General features: G+C 44.7%; 1 protein-coding gene across 1 annotated transcript in view; it reads left to right on the top strand.

Annotated features, from left to right (window-relative positions):
* Window positions 1-6,019: 6,019 nt before the first annotated feature.
* LOC139546003 (serine-rich adhesin for platelets-like) overlaps window positions 6,020-26,107 on the top strand; it is a 31,019-nt gene continuing 10,931 nt past the window's right edge. The window contains exons 1-10 of the mRNA XM_071354267.1: window positions 6,020-6,233; window positions 8,953-9,095; window positions 10,666-10,810; window positions 11,049-13,019; window positions 16,947-20,066; window positions 21,624-21,782; window positions 22,227-22,369; window positions 22,606-22,738; window positions 24,996-25,240; window positions 25,707-25,803. Coding sequence (XP_071210368.1) covers window positions 6,020-6,233; window positions 8,953-9,095; window positions 10,666-10,810; window positions 11,049-13,019; window positions 16,947-20,066; window positions 21,624-21,782; window positions 22,227-22,369; window positions 22,606-22,738; window positions 24,996-25,240; window positions 25,707-25,803 — 6,370 coding nt within the window. The remainder of the gene's footprint in view (window positions 6,234-8,952; window positions 9,096-10,665; window positions 10,811-11,048; window positions 13,020-16,946; window positions 20,067-21,623; window positions 21,783-22,226; window positions 22,370-22,605; window positions 22,739-24,995; window positions 25,241-25,706; window positions 25,804-26,107) is intronic.

Here is a 26,107-nt window from a genome sequence, read left to right as displayed (position 1 = left end):
GCAGAGCCCAAGAGACAGACCAGGCTGACTGACAGTCAGACACAGGGTAGTAGACAGACCAGACCAATGGAAGAAATCAGACCAACCAGGCAGAACAGAGGGACCAGACAGAATGACAACCAGGCACAGGAGAACAAACAGGTAAAGGGAGTGAACATCCTGAACACTTTCCTTTTGCGTAAAAACAGTGCGAGGGTAGATGGAGTGCCAGGCTGTTTGTGATGTCATGTCAAAGAGTGACAGGGAGATGGCGTGACAGCACAAACAGACTGGCACTCTGTCTAGTGAAAGGGTGCTTGAAGTCAACAGTAAACAAAGACTTAAATTGCAATTACATTAAGTGATTGCTGGTCCCCTGTTTTCAGGCCAGACAGAGCAGGGGCAACGACAGACAGAATCAGGAGACCAGTATACACTTAAAGGGAACACCATAGAGATCCTATTCAATTAGGATTGAATTCTGTGGGAAACATGCTCAACTTTCTCTACTTCCATAAAAACAGTGAAAGGGGGCTTGAAGTTAATAGTGAACAAACAAAGATTTCAATAGCCATTACATCAAATGATTGCTGGTCCACGTTTTTCATTGTTAGGAGAACAGACAGACCAGGCAGACTGACAGCCAGAAGCAGGAGACCGGCGAACCAGCCAGACAGACCAGGCAGACTGACAGCCAGAAGCAGGAAAATGGAGGTAATAGTTCCACCAGCAACAAGCTAGGGACACTGAGAGGTAGGCATAGGATAATATTCACCATTGAATGTTGTATTGAGACAATTCAAACAAGGCAACAGTAAACATGCCTTCCCACACGAATGATGCAGCACCCCCCTTGGGCAAAATCAGTGTAATTTTGTTAATGCCGGATCTCTATGGCAAGACGCATCATTCACTCAAGTGTCCTGAAAATCAGGCCAGTGGTGTCTGAAATATCGCGTGGGTTAGCTAGACTCCTATCCCTGAGCATGTGTGCCAAATTTCATCACTCTGAGTCTTAACAGGTCAAGAGATATAAACATCTGCCTGTTAAGGCACCACCGTGTGATTGATATGAATGTTCTTGCATATTTTGAGTCTTGACAGTGTTTGTAACGTGTACCATATTTTGTTACAATACGAATATCCTTGACTGAATGATATGCATTTATGTGCCAGACCCCGCCCACATTATTGTTTATTGGCAAATAGGCTCCGTTTTGTTTTAGGTACTTGTCTGGAAAATATTGCGTTGAGAGACCTTTCTCCATTGATGTCACATATCAAGTTTTGTGCAGATCGGTCATTCGGTGCCAGAATCAATCAATCAAATGTCTTTATAAAGCCCTTTTTACATCAGCAGTTGTCACAAAGTGCTTATACAGAAACCCAGCCTAAAACCCCAAACAGCAAGCAATGCAGATGTAAAAGCACGGTGGCTAGGAAAAACTCCCTAAAAAAGCAGGCACCTAGGAAGAAACCTAGAAAGGAACCAGGCTCTGAGGGGTGGCCCCTTCTGGCTGTGCCAAGTGGAGATTATACGAGTACATTGCCATTAAGGCCAGATCGTTCTTCAAGATGTTCAAATGTTCATAGATGACCAGCAGGGTCAAATAATAATCACAGTGGTTGTAGAGGGTGCAACAGGTCAGTACCTCAGGAGTAAATGTCAGTTGGCTTTTCATAGCCCGAGCATTCAGAGGTCGAGACAGCAGGTGCGGTAGAGAGAGGATCGAAACAGGAGGTCCGGTACAAGGTAGCACGTCCGGTGAACAGGTCATGGCAGAACATTAGTAACTGGATCAGCAGCACGACCAGGTGGACTGGGGACGGGGACAGCCAGGACTCATCAGGCCAGGTAGTCCTGAGGCATGTTCTTGGGCCTCAGGTCCTCCGGGAGGGAGGGGGAGGGAGAGAGAGGGAGCGACCAAATTTATCCCGGACAGGGCCAACCAGGCAGCATATAACCCCACTCGGAGACTGGGCCAAGTATAGCCCATGAAGATCTCCCCATTGCACAAGCCTGGGTGGGCGCAAAACCGGACAGGAAGATCATGTCAGTCACTCAACCTACTCATGTCGAGTTTAGCGAAAAAAGCCTGATATGACGTGATGCACCCCTCATAGGGACGGCATGGGAGCGCGATGGGGTCAGAGGTAGAGAATCCCAGTGGAGAGAGGGAAGCCAGCCAGGCAGAGACTGTAAGGAAGGTTCGTCACTCCAGTGCCTTGCCGTTCACCTTTGCACCACTGGGCCAGACTACACTCAATCATAGGACCTACTGAAGATATGAGTCTTCAGTAAAGACTCAAAGGTTGAGACCGAGTCTGTGCCTCTCACATGGATTGGCAGACCATTCCATAAAAATGTAGCTCTATAGGAGAAAGCCCTGCCTCCAGCTGTTTACTTAGAAATTCTAAAAACAATAAAGAGGCCTGCGTCTTGTGACCGTAGCGTACGTGTAGGTAAGTACGGCAGGACCAAATCGGAGAGATGGGTAGGAGCAAGCCCATGTAATGCTTTCTAGGTTAGCAGTAAAACCCTGAGCTGACGAGGTAAAAATGTGTCGTTCTGCCCCTGAACAAGGCAGTTAACCCACTGTTCCTAGGCTGTCATTGAAAATAACAATTTGTTCTTAACTGACTTGCCTAGTTAAATAAAAAAAATAAAAATCTGTGTCCTTTTGTGTGATCTCTATGGCAAGACGCATCATTTACTCAAGTTTTGTCATAATCTGGCTAGTGCTGTCTGAGATTGTGCATGTGACTAAAGTATGAACGGATAGAGACATATTGTATGAAGAGGATGTAATATGCATGAATGGGACAACAGGATGTATGAATAAGGTGCTGGGTGAAGTTCTTGAGATGAACACTAGGTGGAGTCAGTATAGCAGCAATCAATCCACTTGTTTTCTGGGCCTGACCAGATATACAGTAAGCCTGTCTTCTGGGCCTAACCATATTTACAGTAAGCCTGTCTTCTGGGCCTAACCAGATATACAGTAAGCCTGTCTTCTGGGCCTAACCAGATATACAGTAAGCCTGTCTTCTGGGCCTAACCAGATATACAGTAAGCCTGTCTTCTGGGCCTAACCAGATATACAGTAATGCTTTATTGGACTCTTCTGTGATTACCATGGTTCCCTATTGGCGCCCTGCCAGGTCAAGGGCCCATAAGGCTCTGGTCAAAAGTAGTGCACCGTCTGGGAGACACAACAGGGTTCCCAAATGTCAAAGAATTTCTGGAATGTCATGAAATTTTAAGATGTTAATTCCCAACTGGGATGTAATAAATTAATTTCTGCAATTTTATGGAAAAAAAGTGGGGAAATTATTTTCCGGGGGCGGTGGACAAGACACCACACAATGGCACATGACACACAGAACACCATGCATTTGATTTGCATAGTAACTTATTTTACAGCCATCGACTATTTGACAGCTCTCGGAGCCATTCTACAGCATCAACCAGCAAACATAATGCCTGGTATTGTTACTCTACATCTAGTATAATTTGTTCAGGTTTACGAAGCTGTGAAATGTAGACAGGCACGTCCCAAATGGCACCCTATTCCCTATATAGTACTCAACTTAACCTTTGACCTGGACGGCCCATAGGAGGCCGGAGGCATAATGAGGGAAAGTGAATGTTGAAGGGAATGTGTGCCACCATTGACTCCAGTGTATGATAAAACATTCCTTGCCGTGTGTGCATCTGCATCCTACAGCAGTAACATACAATGACCAGTGTTTTCCAGCCCCTAGGCCTGTGTGTTACAAAGCACAGGCATGAACACAAGCCTCCCACTCCCCGACAGCTCCCCAGTCCAGCTTCCTACTTCAGTTCCCATGTTTTAGTACATGCTGTACTGGACCTTATTGAAAAGGTTCTAATTGTGTGGATGGCTGAGCATGGCTGTAAGCAGGGCTATAAAACTGACATACAGATAGCAGTGTATACATACATTTACATGCACATTTAATGTATATGTAGCAGTGTTTCCCCTATCTTTGGATAGGCAGGGCGGGCCCCTGCTCCCTTTGATCTTTGTCCCCAATCTAAAATAGTTGGTTTCAATTTAAATGTTTTGGTTAAAGAGGCCTTGGATGTTGATTTGGGGGACTTGGCTGTCTGAGTAGCCTCCACAGTAGGGCCCACCTTGATTATGTCAATAGCTGAGTCTACCTATACTTTAAGGGTTAGGGTTAGCTGAGTGTACCTATACTTTAAGGGTTAGAGTTAGGGTTAGCTGAGTGTACCTATACTGTAAGGGTTAGAGTTAGGGTTAGCTGAGTGTACCTATACTGTAAGGGTTAGGGTTAGCTGAGTGTACCTATACTGTAAGGGTTAGGGTTAGCTGAGTGTACCTATACTGTAAGGGTTAGAGTTAGGGTTAGCTGAGTGTACCTATACTGTAAGGGTTAGAGTTAGGGTTAGCTGAGTGTACCTATACTGTAAGGGTTAGAGTTAGGGTTAGCTGAGTCTACCTATACTGTAAGGGTTAGAGTTAGGGTTAGCTGAGTCTACCTATACTTTAAGGTTTAGAGTTAGGGTTAGCTGAGTCTACCTATACTGTAAGGGTTAGTTAGCTGAGTCTACCTATACTGTAAGGGTTAGTTAGCTGAGTCTACCTATACTTTAAGGTTTAGTTAGCTGAGTGTACCTATACTGTAAGGGTTAGTTAGCTGAGTCTACCTATACTGTAAGGGTTAGTTAGCTGAGTCTACCTATACTGTAAGGTTTAGTTAGCTGAGTCTACCTATACTGTAAGGGTTAGTTAGCTGAGTCTACCTATACTTTAAGGTTTAGTTAGCTGAGTCTACCTATACTGTAAGGGTTAGTTAGCTGAGTCTACCTATACTTTAAGGTTTAGTTAGCTGAGTGTACCTATACTGTAAGGTTTAGTTAGCTGAGTCTACCTATACTGTAAGGGTTAGTTAGCTGAGTCTACCTATACTTTAAGGTTTAGTTAGCTGAGTGTACCTATACTGTAAGGTTTAGTTAGCTGAGTCTACCTATACTGTAAGGGTTAGTTAGCTGAGTCTACCTATACTTTAAGGTTTAGTTAGCTGAGTGTACCTATACTGTAAGGTTTAGTTAGCTGAGTCTACCTATACTTTAAGGTTTAGTTAGCTGAGTCTACCTATACTGTAAGGGTTAGTTAGCTGAGTCTACCTATACTTTAAGGTTTAGTTAGCTGAGTGTACCTATACTGTAAGGTTTAGTTAGCTGAGTCTACCTATACTGTAAGGGTTAGTTAGCTGAGTCTACCTATACTGTAAGGGTTAGTTAGCTGAGTCTACCTATACTGTAAGGGTTAGTTAGCTGAGTCTACCTATACTTTAAGGTTTAGTTAGCTGAGTGTACCTATACTGTAAGGGTTAGTTAGCTGAGTCTACCTATACTGTAAGGGTTAGTTAGCTGAGTCTACCTATACTGTAAAGGTTAGTTAGCTGAGTCTACCTATACTTTAAGGTTTAGTTAGCTGAGTGTACCTATACTGTAAGGTTTAGTTAGCTGAGTCTACCTATACTGTAAGGGTTAGTTAGCTGAGTCTACCTATACTTTAAGGTTTAGTTAGCTGAGTCTACCTATACTGTAAGGGTTAGTTAGCTGAGTCTACCTATACTGTAAGGGTTAGTTAGCTGAGTCTACCTATACTGTAAGGGTTAGTTAGCTGAGTCTACCTATACTGTAAGGGTTAGTTAGCTGAGTCTACCTATACTGTAAGGTTTAGAGTTAGGGTTAGCTGAGTCTACCTATACTTTAAGGTTTAGAGTTAGCCCCTCTAGTAGTTTCATCGGATCTCTATGGTCTACCTATACTTTAGAGAGACATTTACTGGGATGTAAAAGCTTTTCTTCAACAATTAAAACGAGTTGACTATTTATGTATTGCTCAGTGTACTAAACTAGTTAAATAATCACCTCCTTTATACCGCACATCGTTGAAGAGAAGTTTCAAATTAAATCATGCTGCCAGATTACAGTAAGCCTGAGGTTTATGATGAGGTTTATGGTAAACGTTGCACTGAACACAATGGTTTTTCACCGCGTCGCCCTTCCTATGCTCTCCTCAGGTGTGAACCATGGTCAATCCCAGAGCAGGCGGGGCATCACCCGTCTGAATGTCCTCCACCGGAAGAACCGTTACGGGGAGACTCTACTCCACATTGCAGCCATGCAAGGAGAAACCCAGTGGATCAGAGGCATGCTGTCGCTGGGCCCCGACATCAACATGGTCGACAACGCAGGTAAGACATTGGAGGAGGGTGGTGGGCAGCAATCTGTCACTTCAGTTAGTTTCAGATAACTTTATAGATACTCACACACAGGGCCTAAAATTAACACCTGCCAAATGTGGGTAGATTCTGGCATTGGTGGGTAACATTTGTGAATAAAAATAGTCAAGTATGATCACATTTATATTAAAATAAAGGCTGCAGAAGTTGCTTTCATAGCTGGTAAATTAATCACACAAAGTCAAAAAACAATGAATCCTATATAGCCTATTCCACCTCGCGCTGCAACACCGCCTGGCTGGGGGCTGGACGTCCGTGAAGATCTGAGTGAAATATACATTTTAGAAGCGCTGCTTACAGGCATAAAAGTTCGTCTAATTTACTTGAAACGAAAGTCTACTGAAGTGAGACTTTGTTCTTGTGTTTCTTGGCTATTTACCTTGTTTTGTTCACAAGCTATGTTATTTTTCACTGTTTGAGTTTCAACTGTTAGAGAAGACAAAGCTGCTACTGGTCAGACTCTCAATCTCACAGGCACAAACACGTCTGAGTCACGGTACAAAGGTAACCTCCCGCCCTTAAAGGGACAGGTGAACATTTTTGTCTCATCTGTGATATTTTGGTTAAAAGACTCGGGTCACAAAAAATGAAATTAAGTTAAACAATATACCACATTACTTCTTACAGGTAATACATGTATTGCGTTAGAAATATTACAAAGCATGCATATCAACATTTTATTTTTTATTTATTTATTATTTTACCCCAATTTTCTCCCCAATTTCGTGGTATCCAATTGTTAGTAATTACTATCTTGTCTCATTGCTACAACTCCTGTACGGGAGAGACGAAGGTCGAAAGCCATGCGTCCTCTGAAACACAACCCAACCCAACCAAGCCGTGCCTCCAACCCGGAAGCCAGCCGCACCAATGTGTCGGAGGAAACACCGTGGACCTGGCTACCTTGGTTAGCGCGCGATGAGACAAGGATATCCCTACCGGCCAAACCCTCCCTAACCCGGACGACGCAAGGCCAATTGTGCGTCGCTCCACGGACCTCCCGGTCGCGGCCGGCTGTGACAGAGCCTGGACGCGAACCCAGAGTCTCTGGTGGCACAGCTAGCGCTGCGATGCAGTGCCCTAGACCACTGCGCCACACGGGAGGCCCCCCATATCAACTTTTTGTGTGTGTTGTTGGTATAAATTTAGCAGAAGAAAATCTACCTGCCACATGGAGGTGGACCAAAACGTTAATTTAGGCCCTGTTCACAAAGTACGCAGGTAAGACACTGGACTGGAGGAGGTACATTTAGGGACACTGGACTGGAGGGGGTACATTTAGGGACACTGGACTGGAGGAGGTACATTTAGGGACACTGGACTGGAGGGGTTACATTTAAGGACACTGGACTGGAGGGGGTACATTTAGGGACACTGGACTGGAGGCTGTACATTTAGGGACACTGGACTGGAGGAGGTACATTTAGGGACACTGGACTGGAGGAGGTACATTTAGGGACACTGGACTGGAGGAGGTACATTTAGGGACACTGGACTGGAGGGGGTACATTTAGGGACACTGGACTGGAGTGGGTACATTTAGGGACACTGGACTGGAGTGGGTACATTTAGGGACACTGGACTGGAGGGGGTACATGTAGGGACTGGAGGAGGTACATTTAGGGACACTGGACTGGAGGAGGTACATTTAGGGACACTGGACTGGAGGGGGTACATTTAGGGACACTGGACTGGAGGGGGTACATTTAGGGACACTGGACTGGAGGGGGTACATTTAGGGACACTGGACTGGAGGAGGTACATTTAGGGACACTGGACTGGAGGGGGTACATTTAGGGACACTGGACTGGAGGGGGTACATTTAGGGACACTGGACTGGAGGGGGTACATTTAGGGACACTGGACTGGAGTGGGTACATTTAGGGACACTGGACTGGAGGGGGTACATGTAGGGACTGGAGGAGGTACATTTAGGGACACTGGACTGGAGGAGGTACATTTAGGGACACTGGACTGGAGGGGGTACATTTAGGGACACTGGACTGGAGGGGGTACATTTAAGGACACTGGACTGGAGGGGGTACATTTAAGGACACTGGACTGGAGGAGGTACATTTAAGGACACTGGACTGGAGGAGGTACATTTAGGGACACTGGACTGGAGGGGGTACATTTAGGGACACTGGACTGGAGGGGGTACATTTAGGGACACTGGACTGGAGGGGGTACATTTAGGGACACTGGACTGGAGGAGGTACATTTAGGGACACTGGACTGGAGGGGGTACATTTAGGGACACTGGACTGGAGGAGGTACATTTAGGGACACTGGACTGGAGGGGGTACATTTAGGGACACTGGACTGGAGGAGGTACATTTAGGGACACTGGACTGGAGGGGGTACATTTAGGGACACTGGACTGGAGGGGGTACATTTAGGGACACTGGACTGGAGGGGGTACATTTAAGGACACTGTTTCCTCTCTAGAATTTCATTGATATTTTTCTTTAGACTGAATGAATAGAATATAAATGTTTTGTTCATCGAAATGGACATTTGCCTTTTTTGCTGTCTGTTTTTATGAGTAGGGTCATTTCCTGTGTATAGTGATGCAGGAATTAATTCACTCGTCCTAAACAGACTTTAATAAAACGAATAGAGCATCTCTCTATGCTGTGACCATCAGTTGTTGCTTTATTGTTTCTCACAGGTTGGACTCCTCTTCACGAGGCAGTGTCCCACGGTCACTATGAGATCAGTAAGTACCTGATCCAGGCAGGAGCTCAGGTCAACTGTACTGGAGAAAATGGAACCACACCTCTACTTGATGCTGTAGAGCAGGGACACCTGCAGGTACATATACCGTACCTCGGTCTTCTTCTTCTTGGCACTGATGCCCTAGGCTTGCTTGTGTGTTTATGCTGCATATACAGTGGGAAGAAAAAGTATGTGAAGTCACAACAATAGACAAACACAGTCTGCTTAAACTAATAACACACAATTATAATTATTCATGTCTACTGAACACACCGTGTAAACATTCACAGTGCCTTGGATTTAATAACTGGTTGACCCTCCTTTGGCAGCAATAACCTCAAACAAACGTTTTCTGTAGTTGCGGTTCAGACCTGCACAACGGTCAGGAGGAATTTTGGTCCATTCCTTTTTACAAAACTGTTTCAGTTCAGCAACATTCTTGTGATGTCTGGTGTGAACTGCTCTCTTGAGGTCAGGCCACAGCATCTAAATCGGGTTGAGGTCAGGACTGACTGGGCATATTTTCTTCTGTTGAAGCCATTCTGTTGTTGATTTACTTCTGTTTTTTTCAGTCGTTGTCCTGTTGCATCACCCAAATTCTGTTGAGCTTCAATTGGCGGACAGATAGCCTAACATTCTCCTGAAAAATTTCTTGATAAACTTGGCAATTCATTTTTCTGTCGATTATAGCAAGCTGTCCAGGCCCTGAGGCAGCTACGCAGCCCCAAACCATGATGCTCCCTCCACCATACTTTACAGTTGGGATGAGGTTTTGATGTTGGTGTGCTGTGTCTTTTGTTCTCCACACATAGTGTTGTGTGTTCCTTCCAAACAACTCAAATGTAATTTCATCTGTCCACAGAATATTTTGCCAGTAGCGCTGTGGAACATCCAGGTGCACTTTTGCAAACTTCAGATGTACAGCAATGTGTGAGCACTATTCTTGTTTATTGTTTTACGTATCGTAGACTCGTCAACAGAGATGTTAGCATGTTCCAGAGATTTCTGTAAGTCTGCAGCTGACACTCTAGGATTCTTCTTAACCTCATTGGGCATTCTGCGCTGTGCTCTTGCAGTCATCTTTGCAGGACGGCCACTCCTAGGGAGAGTAGCAACATTGCTGAACTTTCTCCATTTATAGACAATTTGTCTTACTGTGTGGACTGATGAACATCAAGGCTTTTAGAGATACTTTTATAACCCTTTCCAGCTTCATGCAAGTCAACAATTCTTAATCTTAGGTCTTCTGAGATCTCTTTTGTTTGAGGCATGGTTCACATCAGGCAATGCTTCTTGTGAATAGCAAACTCACATTTTGTGGGGTTTTTTTAAAGGCTTTAACCAACGTCTCCAATCTCGTCTCATTGATTGGACTCCAGGTTAGCCGACTCCTGACTCCAATGAGCTTTTGTAGAAGTCATTAGCCTAGGGGTTCACATACTTTTTCCAACCTACACTGTGAAGGTTTAAATTATGTATTCAATATAGACAAGAAAAATGCAATAATTTGTGTGTTATTAGTTTAAGCACACTATGTTTGTCTATTGTTGTGACTTAGATGAAATTTGATGACGAATTTATGCAGAAATCCAGGTAATTCCAAAAGGGTTCACATACTTTTTCTTACCACTGTAAGATAATATTTGTTTTGCTTTGTGTGTCCCAGATAGCAGAGTTGCTGTTGAAGCACGGGGCAGACCCTCTACTGAAGAACAACAATGGACAGACAGCCTATAGCAACACCACAGAACCCTGTCTGATTAAACTCATGGAGAAAAACATCCCCAAGAACAAGAGAAAGGCACTAGCAGGTCTGGACCTGTCCATAAACGAAGACATGTTATTCTGTTGTTTCTTTGGTTTAGGTTTCTACCAAATGTTTTGCTGTTGTCTATATTATTTCATGGTAAAGCTATATTGTTCTAGGCTTGGGTGAGTTTCCTAAAAGCTTTGTAGCGCTGTCATTTTTGGTCCAGTGACAAGGTGATCTTAGTCCTACAAAGCTTCCAGGAAACTCACCCCTGTCCTGTTCTGTTCTGTTTGTCCTAGCACCAACAAAACGACCGGCAGACTCGTCCCAACTCAGCCCGTCCCAAAGTGGAACAGAGAGGAAGCTCAGGAGGTTACCAGTTCAGGCAGATCAGACCAGCACTGACCAGGAGAGATATCAGCAGAGACGCGCACCAACCAGGTCTGAAACCAGCAACACTGACCAGCAGATACGCACAACAACCAGGTCTGAAACCAGCAACACTGACCAGCAGATACGCACAACAACCAGGTCTGAAACCAGCAACACTGACCAGCAGAGATACACAACAACCAGGTCTGAAACCAGCAACACTGACCAGCAGAGACGCGCACCAACCATGTCTGAAACCAGCAACACTGACCAGCAGAGACGCACAACAACCAGGTCTGAAACCAGCAACACTGACCAGCAGATACGCACAACAACCAGGTCTGAAACCAGCAACACTGACCAGCAGATACGCACAACAACCAGGTCTGAAACCAGCAACACTGACCAGCAGAGACGCGCAACAACCAGGTCTGAAACCAGCAACACTGACCAGCAGATACGCACATCAACCAGGTCTGAAACCAGCAACACTGACCAGCAGAGACGCGCAACAACCAGGTCTGAAACCAGCAACACTGACCAGCAGAGACGCACATCAACCAGGTCTGAAACCAGCAACACTGACCAGCAGAGACGCGCACCAACCAGGTCTGAAACCAGCAACACTGACCAGCAGATACGCACAACAACCAGGTCTGAAACCAGCAACACTGACCAGCAGATACGCACAACAACCAGGTCTGAAACCAGCAACACTGACCAGCAGAGATACACAACAACCAGGTCTGAAACCAGCAACACTGACCAGCAGAGACGCGCACCAACCAGGTCTGAAACCAGCAACACTGACCAGCAGAGACGCACAACAACCAGGTCTGAAACCAGCAACACTGACCAGCAGATACGCACAACAACCAGGTCTGAAACCAGCAACACTGACCAGCAGATACGCACAACAACCAGGTCTGAAACCAGCAACACTGACCAGCAGAGACGCGCAACAACCAGGTCTGAAACCAGCAACACTGACCAGCAGATACGCACATCAACCAGGTCTGAAACCAGCAACACTGACCAGCAGAGACGCGCAACAACCAGGTCTGAAACCAGCAACACTGACCAGCAGAGACGCACATCAACCAGGTCTGAAACCAGCAACACTGACCAGCAGAGACGCGCACCAACCAGGTCTGAAACCAGCAACACTGACCAGCAGAGTCGCACAACAACCAGGTCTGAAACCAGCAACACTGACCAGCAGAGACGCACACCAACCAGGTCTGAAACCAGCAACACTGACCAGCAGAGACGCACACCAACCAGGTCTGAAACCAGCAACACTGACCAGCAGAGACACGCACCAACCAGGTCTGAAACCTGCAACACTGACCAGCAGAGATGCACACTAACCAGGTCTGAAACCAGCAACACTGACCAGCAGAGACGCGCAACAACCAGGTCTGAAACCAGCAACACTGCCCAGAGACGCGCAGCAACCAGGTCTGAAACCAGCAACACTGACCAGCAGAGATGCACAACAACCAGGTCTGAAACCAGCAACACTGACCAGAGATGCACAACAACCAGGTCTGAAACCAGCAACACTGACCAGAGATGCACAACAACCAGGTCTGAAACCAGCAACACTGACCAGAGACGTGCAACAACCAGGTCTGAAACCAGCAACACTGACCAGCAGAGATGCACAACAACCAGGTCTGAAACCTGCAACACTGACCAGAGATGCACAACAACCAGGTCTGAAACCTGCAACACTGACCAGAGATGCACAACAACCAGGTCTGAAACCTGCAACACTGACCAGAGATGCACAACAACCAGGTTTGAAACCAGCAACACTGACCAGAGACGTGCAACAACCAGGTCTGAAACCAGCAACACTGACCAGCAGAGATGCACAACAACCTCTACTAAAGGTATTTGAACCAGGTGTCTGCGTGTCTCTGTGAAAACTGTCATGTCTATGTATGGGCTGTAGTGATGTAGGGCTGTAGTGCTGCTGTAGTGATGTAGGGCTGTAGTAGTGATGTAATGATGTAGTGCTGTAGTAGTGATGTAGGGCTGTAGTGATGTAGGGCTGCTGTAGTGATGTAATGATGTAGTTCTGCTGTAGGGCTGTAGTTCTGCTGTAGTGTTGTTGGGCTGTAGTGCTGCTGTAGTGCTGTAGTGATGTAGGGCTGTAGTGATGTAGGGCTGTAGTGATGTAGGGCTGTAGTTCTGCTGTAGTTCTGCTGTAGTGATGTAGTGCTGCTGTAGTATTATGTAGCTGTAGTGTTGTTGGCCTGTAGCAGTGGTGTAAAGTACTTTAGTAAAAATACTTTTAAGTAATACTTATCTCGTTTTTTGGGGTATCTGTACTTTACTATTTATATTTTTGACAACTTTTACTCCACTACATTCCTAAAGAAAATAATGTATTTTACTCCTTACGTTTTCCCTGACACCTAAAAGTACTCGTTACATTTTGAATGCTTAGCAGGACAGGAAAAAGGTCCAATTCACACACTTATCAAGAGAATATCCCTGGTTGTTCCTATTGCCTCTGATCTGACGGACTCACTAAACACAAGTGCTTCGTTGGTAAATTATGTCTGAGTGTTGAGCTGTGACCCTGGCTATCCGTAATGATGTCTGAGTGTTGAGCTGTGACCCTGGCTATCCGTAATGATGTCTGAGTGTTGAGCTGTGACCCTGGCTATCCGTAATGATGTCTGAGTGTTGAGCTGTGACCCTGGCTATCCGTAATGATGTCTGAGTGTTGAGCTGTGACCCTGGCTATCCGTAATGATGTCTGAGTGTTGAGCTGTGACCCTGGCTATCCGTAATGATGTCTGAGTGTTGAGCTGTGACCCTGGCTATCCGTAATGATGTCTGAGTGTTGAGCTGTGACCCTGGCTATCCGTAATGATGTCTGAGTGTTGAGCTGTGACCCTGGCTATCCGTAATGATGTCTGAGTGTTGAGCTGTGACCCTGGCTATCCGTAATGATGTCTGAGTGTTGAGCTGTGACCCTGGCTATCCGTAATGATGTCTGAGTGTTGAGCTGTGACCCTGGCTATCCGTAATGATGTCTGAGTGTTGAGCTGTGACCCTGGCTATCCGTAATGATGTCTGAGTGTTGAGCTGTGACCCTGGCTATCCGTAATGATGTCTGAGTGTTGAGCTGTGACCCTGGCTATCCGTAAATTTAAAAAGAAATCAAGAATATTGTGTCGTCTGGTTTGCTTAATGTAAGACATTTTAAATGATTTATACTTTTACTTTTGATACTTAAGTACATTTAAAACCAACTAGACTTTTACTCAAGTAGGATTTTACTGGGTAGCTTTTACTTTTACTTGAGTAACTTTCTATGAAGGTATCTTTACTTTTACTCAAGTATGACAATTGGGTACTTTTTCCACCACTGGGCTGTAGTGATGTAGTGCTGTAGGGCTGTAGTAGTGATGTAGGGCTGTAGTGATGTAGGGCTGTAGTGCTTCTGTAGTGATGTAGTGCTGCTGTAGTGATGTAGGCCTGTAGGGCTGCTGTAGTGATGTAGGGCTGTAGTGCTTCTGTAGTGATGTAGGGCTGTAGTAGTAGGGCTGTAGGGCTGTGATGTAGGGCTGCTGTAGTGATGTAGGGCTGCTGTAGTGATGTAGGGCTGCTGTAGTGATGTAGGGCTGTAGTGCTTCTGTAGTGATGTAGGGCTGTAGTAGTGATGTAGGGCTGTAGTGATGTAGGGCTGCTGTAGTGATGTAGGGCTGTAGTAGTGATGTAGGGCTGCTGTAGTGATGTAGGGCTGTAGTGCTTCTGTAGTGATGTAGTGCTGCTGTAGTGATGTAGGGCTGTAGTGATGCTGTAGTGATGTAGGGCTGTAGTAGTGATGTAGGGCTGTAGTGCTGCTGTAGTGATGCAGGGCTGTAGTAGTGATGTAGGGCTGTAGTGATGTAGGGCTGTAGTGCTTCTGTAGTGATGTAGTGCTGCTGTAGTGATGTAGGGCTGTAGTGCTGCTGTAGTGATGTAGGGCTGTAGTAGTGATGTAGGGCTGTAGTGCTGCTGTAGTGATGTAGGGCTGTAGTGCTGCTGTAGTGATGTAGGGCTGTAGTAGTGATGTAGTGCTGCTGTAGTGATGTAGGGCTGTAGTAGTGATGTAGGGATGCAGGAATGTAGGGCTGTAGTGATGTAGGGCTGTAGTGATGTAAATTGGGCTGTATTGGTTGTAGGGCCCTTTCTATCACCTCCTGTCTTTCTCTCTGTCCAATACATATGAATACTGGTTCTCATAGCCCCCTGTAGTACAGTCATGTATTCTTCCCTGTACTAGTCCCCATCATAGCATTACTAGAACGGATATTCTTACCATTCTCCATTGAGTGTACCCACCAGTCAAATCACTATTGGTCAGGCCTCCCGAGTGGCGCAGTGGTCTAAGGCACTAAAGATCTAGTAGCTGTGCCACTAGAGATCCTGGCCAGCTCTGTCGCACCCGGCCGCGACCGGGAAACCCATGATTGCGGCGCACAATTGACCCAGCATCGTGGGTGAAGCAGGCATTGTTTCAAGAAGCAGTGCGGCTTGGTTGGGTTGTGTTTAAGAGGGCTCTCGACCTTCGCCTTTCCCGAATCCGTACTGGAGTTGCAGCGATGAGACAAGACTGTAACTACCAATTGGATACCACGAAATTGGGGAGAACATTTTTTTTAAATACAAAATTAACATATATTTTTTTACTATTGGTCAGGGCTTTGTCGTTTCTAGTGATTCGATTTCTATGGTCCCCATACAGACCTGGCCACCAGAAAAACCTCTCCTCCTCGCCCTCAACCAATCCCAGAGGTCCTGAGGAGAAGGAGTCCGCTCTATGTCCCCAACCCTGATCTAGAGGTACAGGGAGAGAACAGTGTTGCTATTAGTGACAGCGAGAGTGACAAGACCGTTGACTACACAGGAGAGGTTTTTAACTTCTCGTCGGATGAAACAGAAGACTGGACTCATGAAACCACGCTGGAGTTCTACAGAGAGGGAGCTGTGAGGAACAGGGAGGACTCTGGTTGAGCTGGATTATAGCTTGTTGTTGTATTTCGTTTTGTCTATGACATCACATTTGTTGTTGTATTTCGTCTATGACATCACATTTGTTGTTCTGTTTCTTCTATGACATCACATTTGTTGTTGTGTTTTGTCTATGACATCACATTTGTTGTCGTGTTTTGTCTATGACATCACATTTGTTGTCGTGTTTCGTCTATTGTCCCAGTTGAAACTGTAGCAAAAACCTTTCTCAGTCTTATGAATGTTGATCATATTGGATTCAAAGGTTTTTTAAATTAATTCAGTTTTGTCTTGTGTTTAGTTTTTAAAGATTATGTGCGTGTTTGTTGAGTATATTTTCTCCAAGTTGTTTTTTCACAAAGAATACCTTTAAATATTTGTGATGTGTTAAATGTTTGTGACATTGGGATAATATATTGTATAAAATGTATAATGTTTTTGTAGAGTAGCTACATTACCTGGTACAATTCAATCATTTTTTGTAAAAGTGTAACAAAGTATCTTTGTAAGTATTAATTTGTAAGCTCACGTTCAACGTTTCTCCTTCTATTGTATTATAATACTTGTTAATGTTAAGAGATCATCCTGAAATTATAAAGTGCTTTTTTGCTATTAAAGTTGACATGTTGCTTCGTCAAATGTTGGCCATTTTCTGCAGTTAAACACAACACTTGACACCTACAATGCTTAACCTTTTTCCCCACTCCTGAACGGCAGTGATAAATTGATTGTTGGACATACTTATTATTAAGGTGTTTACCAAACCATCTTTTTTGTATTTTTTTTTTAATTAGGTGTTTTGTGTTCAGTTGCAGGGGTCTTGGGAGAGAAAGAGGAGCCTCATGGTGATGGCTCTACTGGTCCAAACCGTCCACTACCTTCTGTCCAGGATGTGACGCGGTCTACAGCACCAGCTATGAAGAGGAACCTGGAGGACCAGGCAAGGGAAGAAGACTCGAGGCCTAATCACGCCATTTTATCAGACACATCCACACCTAGAAAAGTCATTAAACGCATCACCACCAAACGGAAGGATATCTTTGATTTGCTCCTGCAGAGCAACCCGTTCGACCTAGACAGTGTTCTATTGGCGGCCCAGACAGGAAATGGTCAGGCGACAACAGGAAGTCTTCATGACTCTGTTAATTCGGTTGTGTTGAGAAGTCGAAGCGCAGGTTTTCTGCTGGAGACAGCAGATTTCAAAGGAAAAGAGGAAGGAAAGGAATGGAACAAAGAAAAGCAGGAAATGACCAAATCCTCAGAGGAGCTAACTCTAACTCAAGATGGGAATCTCTCCCAGCATACTGACCACTGCCAGAGCCAGAGAGAAGAGATCACTCTAGATAGGAAACTCTCCCAGCATACTGACCAGAGCCAGAGAGAGGAGATCACTCTAGATAGGAATCTCTCCCAGCATACTGACCACTGCCAGAGCCAGAGAGAGGAGATCACTCTAGATAGGAATCTCTCCCAGCATACTGACCACTGCCAGAGAGAGGAGATCACTCTAGATAGGAATCTCTCCCAGCATACTGACCAGAGCCAGAGAGAGGAGATCACTCTAGATAGGAATCTCTCCCAGCATACTGACCAGAGCCAGAGAGAGGAGATCACTCTAGATAGGAAACTCTCCCAGCATACGGACCAGAGCCAGAGAGAGGAGATCACTCTAGATAGGAATCTCTCCCAGCATACTGACCACTGCCAGAGCCAGAGAGAGATCACTCTAGATAGGAATCTCTCCCAGCATACTGACCAGAGCCAGAGAGAGGAGATCACTCTAGATAGGAAACTCTCCCAGCATACGGACCATTGCCAGAGCCAGAGAGAGGAGATCACTCTAGATAGGAATCTCTCCCAGCATACTGACCACTGCCAGAGAGAGGAGATCACTCTAGATAGGAATCTCTCCCAGCATACTGACCAGAGCCAGAGAGAGGAGATCACTCTAGATAGGAATCTCTCCCAGCATACTGACCAGAGCCAGAGAGAGGAGATCACTCTAGATAGGAATCTCTCCCAGCATACGGACCATTGCCAGAGAGAGGAGATCACTCTAGATAGGAATCTCTCCCAGCATACTGACCAGAGCCAGAGAGAGGAGATCACTCTAGATAGGAATCTCTCCCAGCATACTGACCAGAGCCAGAGAGAGGAGATCACTCTAGATAGGAATCTCTCCCAGCATACGGACCATTGCCAGAGAGAGGAGATCACTCTAGATAGGAATCTCTCCCAGCATACTGACCAGAGCCAGAGAGAGGAGATCACTCTAGATAGGAATCTCTCCCAGCATACTGACCAGAGCCAGAGAGAGGAGATCACTCTAGATAGGAATCTCTCCCAGCATACGGACCATTGCCAGAGAGAGGAGCTAACTCTAACTCAAGAGGGGCATCTTTCCCAGCATACTGACCACACAGATAAAGCAGGGTTCAATCTAGGTGAATATTTCAATTTTAACTCAACAACGAGTGCTGACAGATACCAACACAATAACACTATCTGGGCAGAGGAAATCAGTCAAAACCCTGACCAGAATACATGTCCTGAAGCCTCAGTGCCGCTAGCTGGATTGGATGCCACAAGAAACAGCATCTCCACCGATAAGTCAAAGGTCACCCTCACCCACCGACCTGCTAGGCCAGAGATTGACTCCATGGACAACACCAGATCTGGGGTAGAGGTTGACCTGAGGCTAATGGACCAGGATGACACCTGCTGTACCCTTATAGACAACCTCTCACTTGTTGAACACCTGTCCCTGTCCAGAGCACCTGTCCCTTTGGAAACCACTGACGCTGTGAATACCTGTGTGGCTGGGGCATCATCTCCATTTATTGATGATCAGTGTAGCGTGTCTCTTCTTCCGCCTTATTCAGACGCTACAACAACAACAACACACCTGGATGTCACAAGACAAGCTTCCATTGTCGACGAGAAGCAGACACGACCAGTAGAGGCACCATCAGCGATGGAGGATGATAATGATGAATATCTTGGCTCTTGCAACACTAGCTCACCATCCCTCCTAGTGGCTGAGGAGCTCCACGGGCCTGTGGGGATATCAGAATGTACAGAGACCAATATCGATACACTGTTTATGCAGAGAGCAAGTCAAATCCCCAAAGCTTCTCCCATTGGATCAGATGTTGGTTTAAAAGCCAACCTGCTAAAATGCACTGGTCTCGATCTCCAGCTGATTGGAGACGGACTGGACAGAGAGACCATGGCTGCTGCGACTGGTAGAGATGGTGAGACATGTCATATTGATGGTGGACATTGTGAGGGAGGCTCTGTAACACACAAAGAGTCTAGAGACCCGGATGCTTCTACTACTGACAACACTTTGTCTTCAGACAATAAAGACAATGGTGCTGACAGCTTCGTTGACTCTGACTGCACCGTGGTCTCTGAGCTGGACCAAGCAGAGACCAAGAACAATGATCTGGGACAAGTTGAAAAGGAGGAGGTGGCGAAAGCTCATGTTCAACTTGATTCAGAAGCGACAATTGGTTCCGTCCAAGATCAAGTGAGAGAAGTAGAAAACCAAACCCCCGGGGCTGAAGTTGAGACTTTAGATCCATTAATAGATTACTCTGAGGCGTGTGAGAGGAATGGTAATGGATATACTACTACTGTAATGGAGGACTCCACTAGCCTGTTACCCGCTTTAGATAGCTGCCAAGCGAAGGACGGTGTGAAGGAAGATGAACCAGAGATGAACACTATGCAAAGTGATACGGGCAGCGCCAAACAGCAGAACAGCTGTAGTCAACACAAGAGGAAAGCCAAGAGCAGTAGAGCCAGACCTGGCAAGAGGCAGGCCAAGCTGTTGTTGAAACCAAAGCCAAAGCCAAACCCTTGGGCATCGCAAAACACCAGTACTAGTTACACAACAGGTGGTGCTGATACCTCGTCTAGTTCAGGTATTGGAATATTGTATTTATGAATAGATTCACTTTTTCAACATTGTTCATTTGATTCATAAATACAGTCAGGTCCATAAATATTTGCACATTGACCAAGTTATTATTATTTTGGTTCTGTACGCCACCACAATGGATTTGACTATCAAGGTTGAGATTAAAGTTAATTTGAGGATATTTACATCCAAGTCGGGTGAACGGTGTAGGAATTACAGCACTTTTTATGTGGTCCCCACAATTTTAGGGGCTCCAAAAGTAATTGGACAAACTAACATCATAAATTAAATGGTGAGTTTTAATACTTAGTTGCAAATCCTTTACGGTCAATGACTGCCTGAAGACTGGAACCCATAGACATTACCAGATGCTGGGTTTCTTCCCTGGTGATTCTCTGCCAGGCCTTTACTGCAGCTGTCTTCAGTTCCTGCTTGTTCTTGGGGCGTTTTGCCTTCAGCAAGTGAAATACATGCTCAATTAGATTCAGGTCAAGTAATTGACTTGGCCATTGCAGAACATTCCAATTCTTTGTCTTAAAAAAGTATTGGGTTACTTTCGCAGTTTGCTTCGGGTCATTGTCCATCTGCACTGTGAAGCGCCGTCCAATGAGTTTTGAAGCATTTGGCTGAATCTGAGCAGATAATATATCCCTAAACACTTCAGAATTCATCCTACTGCTTTTGTCAGCAGTCATATCATCAATAAATACAAGGGAACCAGTTCCATTGGCAGCCATACATGCCCAAGAAGAACAGTTGTTTTCCGTGGTCTTCCGGGCCTTTTTGTGTTCCTGAGCTCACCAGTACGTTCTTTTTAGAATGTACCAAATAGTTGATTTGGTGCTCGGGAGTGGCGCAGTGGTCTAAGGCACTACATCTCAGTGCTGGAGGCGTCACTACAGACCCTGGTTTTATTCCAGGCTGTATCGCAACCGGCAGTGGTTGGGAGTCCCATAGGGCGGCGCACAATCGGCCCAGCGTCATCCGGGTAGTTAAATAAATAAAATACATTTGGCCACACCTAATGGTTTTGCTATCTCTCTGATCGGTTTGTTTTGATTGTTCAGTCTAATGATGGCTTGCTTCACTGGCAGTGACAGCTCTTTGGGCTTTGGCAACAGATTTCAAATGCAAATGTCACACTTGAAATCAACTCTAGACCTTTTATCTGCTTACTTGTGAATGAACTAATGAGGGAATAACACACACATGACCATGGAACAGCTGAGCAGCCAATTACATTTGGTCCCTTAAAAGGGGGGGGGGGCACATATAAAAAATGCTGTAATTCCTACACCGTTCACCTGATTTGGATGTACATACCCTCAAATTAAAGCTGGAAGTCTGCTGAAAGTTGGCGTACAGAGCCAAAATGATGATAACTTGGTCAATATCAAAATATGTATGGCAAACAGTTAGTAAAATATTGTATCAAATAGAACATCTTACATAATTCTGTGTCTGTGACTTTCCCATTGTTGTCACCTTGATCAATCATATTTTATTTATATTTCATACATATTTTATTTATATGCTCGTCTTTCTATCAATGTTTTATCAGTAGGTCACATGCATGGCACAAAGATTCCTATGCGGAATCTCCACAAGAGAAACAGTATGGGAGAGAGCCACCTTCACCTGGCATGCAAAAAAGGAGACCTGGCTCTAGTGAGAGGCCTTCTGGAAGCAGGCCTAAATGTCAATCAGATAGATCACGCAGGTTTGTAACAGCCCAGACTCTACTATTTCATTTTTATTCACCTTTATTTTTTAACAGGGTGTCATTGAAACCAAGTGTATTTTTTTCTTCTTCAAATGAGCCCTGCACAATACAAAACACACATCAATACAAAACTATCAAAATAAAATATACAATTTACTAAACATATCTGGTCACATCCATGGTTGCTTTCGTTCCCCAGTACAGTACTTAAAAATGACAACCTTTTTCATATAAAATCAAACTGATCCCCAACATATTCCCAATTTTTTTGAGGGGGAAACCAGTCCTCTTTTACTATTGTTTTACCGTTGTGTCTTTCTCTCTGTCCATTAATACACTTAGTTACACAATCCTTTTATGCCTTTATCACTGTTTGTAAATGACGACGAATGCTTATAATGCATCGCAACCTGTGTGTGTGTGTGTGTGTGTGTGTGCCAGGCTGGACGGCGCTGCATGAGGCCAGTGCTACAGGCTTCGAGGCTGTGGTCAAGGAGCTACTGCAGGCTGGGGCTGATGTTACCAGTAGAGGTCTGGAGGGCCTCGCTCCTCTACATGATGCTGCTGCCTCAGGACACTACAAGGTACGCTACATACTCTGATTGATACGCTCGCGTTGATTATGATGTACTGACACTCGGATGTGTATTGTATGCCCGTTGAGAATCAAACATCAAATTATTCCCAACTTCATGTCTGAATATATAGTGTCCTTGTATTTTTGTGAATTGTGTGTTTTTCATCATTAACATTTCTATCACTATTGTTTGATAATGTGAGGCTGAAATGCCCCCCCCCCCCCTTGCGTTGAGGCCCTCAGGTAGTGCAGCTTCTTCTCCAGTATGGCGCAAACCCCCGAGACAAAAACGCTCTGGGCCAGACTGCTGTAGACCTAGCCTGCCACGACGACATCAAACAACTCCTCTCCACATTCCCAGGCCCTTTTGTCCAACGTGAGCAACCTAGCGAAGCACCTAAACACAAGTATGGGTAGCTGCAGCCCAATATGGTGAACAGAGTATGGGCCAGTGGGCGTGTCGAACAAAATGGGTGTATGGAAAGCGAATCAGCTAATTGGGCAGATTTGTTGCCACTCAAGACAGTTTTGCTTTGCTGATCGGGTTGCACGACAAGTCAATAAGCCAGCAACCAGTGCACCAGTGAGACCTGAGATCTGACCTTAATACCCAGTAGGAAGCTTCTGTTAAAAATAAAAAATGGTATTGCAACCTCTTTGCAATAAGGACTTGAGACCATAAGCTCAAGAGAAGTTTCAAGTGTTTAATACCAAGGATACAGCATCCATTTAGAAAGATCACAACACATTTTATACTCTTCCCTTATAGGCGTCACCTCCCCAGCTATACATTTTATGAGCCCAGTGAGTTTCCCTCTGGTTCCCCTGTGGAATGTCCATGGTCCTCTCTTTGTTTAGCCAGATGTCAGAATCACAACCCGTCCATCTTCTGTTCTGGGCCTGACCCTGCTCTCTGATCCAAGGCAATTTCCTCTTATCTGATCAGGTCAACCTTTCTAAATTAGCATACACACAGTTTCATGGACTAAAGTCCATTAATACTCACAGTAATCATTCACGAAACAGGATACAAACTAACTACAGTTTAACTTGAAACATGTTACATTTTTAATAGAATCCATCACTTCCTACCTGGTAGAACGGTCATGTCGCCGGCGGTAGCTAACGTGACCATGTTTTTCCCTCCCATGATTTTATTTCAACTAGGACAGCAGCCTACACAATAAATAATGAATATTGTTGTCACTTTGACACATGCACAGTCTATTCAACGGGGATGAACGGCAACAGCACCGGGACACAGTGCCCTTTGCTCCCGCTTGACAAGCACTACTGTCCGGCAATGGCGTGGGAAGTAGCTACATAGTATCAGGGTAACGGTCACAGTAAGCACACGCATACAATGCCGGAAGCAACAGTACACCCATCATCAGTACTTTAAATTAAAAATAAACAATCTTCGGGTTTATAACTGAAAATGTACAATTATTTGTGTAAAATCGAACGGTGAAATAGGACTCATCCAGTAGTCCAATCTCTCGTGGTATGCTAGCTCAATGTAATGTATGGTATTGGAAGAAGAAGAAAAACACAGCTCAATCAAAACCCTCTAACCCAGGGTTTCCCAAACTAGGTCCTGGGGCCCCCTCTTGAGTCCACGTTTTGTTTTAGGCCCCTAGCACTACACAGCTGATCAAATAATCAAAGCTTGATGATGAGTTGGTTATTTGAATCAGCTGTGTAGTGCTAGGGCAAAAAAAAAACGTGCACCGGGGGGTGCAGGACAGAGTTTGGGAAACCTTGGTCTAACCTATAGCAGAGCGCTTTCGACACACCCACTTCTATCTACACGTCCGTTACTTTCCTTTCGACACACCCACTTCTATCTACACGTCCGTTACTTTCCTTTCGACACACCCACTTCTATCCACACGTCCGTTACTTTCCTTTCGACACACCCACTCACCCATAATCCGGTCACCATGATGAGCAGCAGCTACCCCCTTCTCTGTAACCAAGGTACATAACATTCATACCAGTCTTTTGCAGACCTGGGTTCAAATACTATTTGAAATCATTTAAAATACTGTAGCTGCGCTTGATTGAGCTTGCCTATTGCAATGAAACCAATAGAACGATTTAAAATAGTATTTGAACCCAGGTGTGTAAGAGGCACATTCCCAGCCTGCCTCTTCTGAGATATTTATAGTACAGGCCACGATGCTGCAATATTGATTAGAGGGGTACGTTGCCAAAAGTTCAATGGGATATTTTTAGGCCTCAGATTGACAGTGCTTTTTTAAAATCCTATTCGGCTGTTACTATCCAGATTTACGCATTTGTTATCAGTTGTCAAAATTGACAACATTACTTTATTGATCATAAATTTAATCTTGATTTAAGACATGTACACACAACACACTTTACCACATGTACATAAAGAGCAGGGTTGTGGTCAAATGAGGTCAGTCAATTCAGGAAGCTATTTGAATTTAAAATGTAAATAATTTTGAGAAGTCATCAAATGTATTTTTTATTTTATTTTACAATAATTAAGTAACAATGTCAGTTTACATTTTGAATTGACCCTGATAAAGAGACATAGTGTTAGCTGCAACTCTAACAATATCAGTTGTCCATTTCCTGAGAGAATGTGGTATGTATTCATTCAGGAAGTTCTGCGCCCTCTGAGAGGCCCTCTGAGCGTTGTGGTGTCTCTGGGTCTGGGTCTGAGGGTCGCAGCAGAAGGAAGCCAGCTGGCCCAGCCCGTCTCTGCTGTGAAGGCGACTGGGAAAGGCACAAAGCCAGACACACAGGTGTCAGGGATACAGACAGAGACGGACAGCCAGGAGACGGAGGACGAGACAGGCAGCCTGGTGACATTCAGCCCAGACAGAAAGACAGCACCACTGAGACAGTAAAAGCTAAATACAGTACACACCTCTGAAAGTTGTAGAATAAATAGTAGTTTAACATCAGAGTTAGCTATTTAGGAATTTCTTTGAGAGAGAAAAGAGAATATTTGAACGAGTACAACATGTTTTAATGTAAGGATTATCAAGCATTGGGTTGGATTCTGTGTCTAGTCAAATCAAAGTTTATTGGTTGTGCACACAGTTCAGCAGATTTTATAGCGCTTGAAGCCAAATGCTTATGTTACTAGCTCCTTTACAACGCAGTAAAATGTCAACAAATACACAAATATTCCAAATTTAAAAAAAGAAATAAACATCTTCAAATGTCAGAATGAATCCAATTAACCCACACATGGCACTGTAACAGTAATCCAAATGCAATTTAGTCCGCTTAAAAATGAGTCATTAGAAAATATTGGAACATTGATATGTATAATAAGATACCCTTTTGATGTTGTTTCTCTCTAGCTGAATCCCTCTGAAGCTATCACTACGGCTCTGGACGGTGTGGACCGGAAACAACAGGAAATGTCAACCTGGAAACTAAATAAGTCAGAGGATGCAGGTAAAACAGCTGAAGGCAAACTTTTAAGGAGGCTTGACAATGACAGCAGAGACACTTTCATTGAGTATTGGCTTGAAATCACACACCACGAGGTATTGAATAGTCCTTCAAAATGTTCTCTCACACAAACCCCTCTGGGTATGTCTATGTTATGTTTATTCAACAACACTTCTGGCGGGAAAACAGGGCCCATATCCACAAAACGCCATAAGTGATAATAATAGATACATTTTACTCTCATAGGTACAAATAAAAGCTATACATGAAGCCTCTTTAGTCATAAGAGTCAACAGATATTTAGGAG

Source organism: Salvelinus alpinus, chromosome 19 (genome assembly GCF_045679555.1).
Source record: "Salvelinus alpinus chromosome 19, SLU_Salpinus.1, whole genome shotgun sequence".
Lineage (NCBI taxonomy): Eukaryota > Metazoa > Chordata > Actinopteri > Salmoniformes > Salmonidae > Salvelinus > Salvelinus alpinus.
Note: the sequence above shows the minus strand (reverse complement) of the source record. Positions and strands in the feature narration are given on the sequence as shown.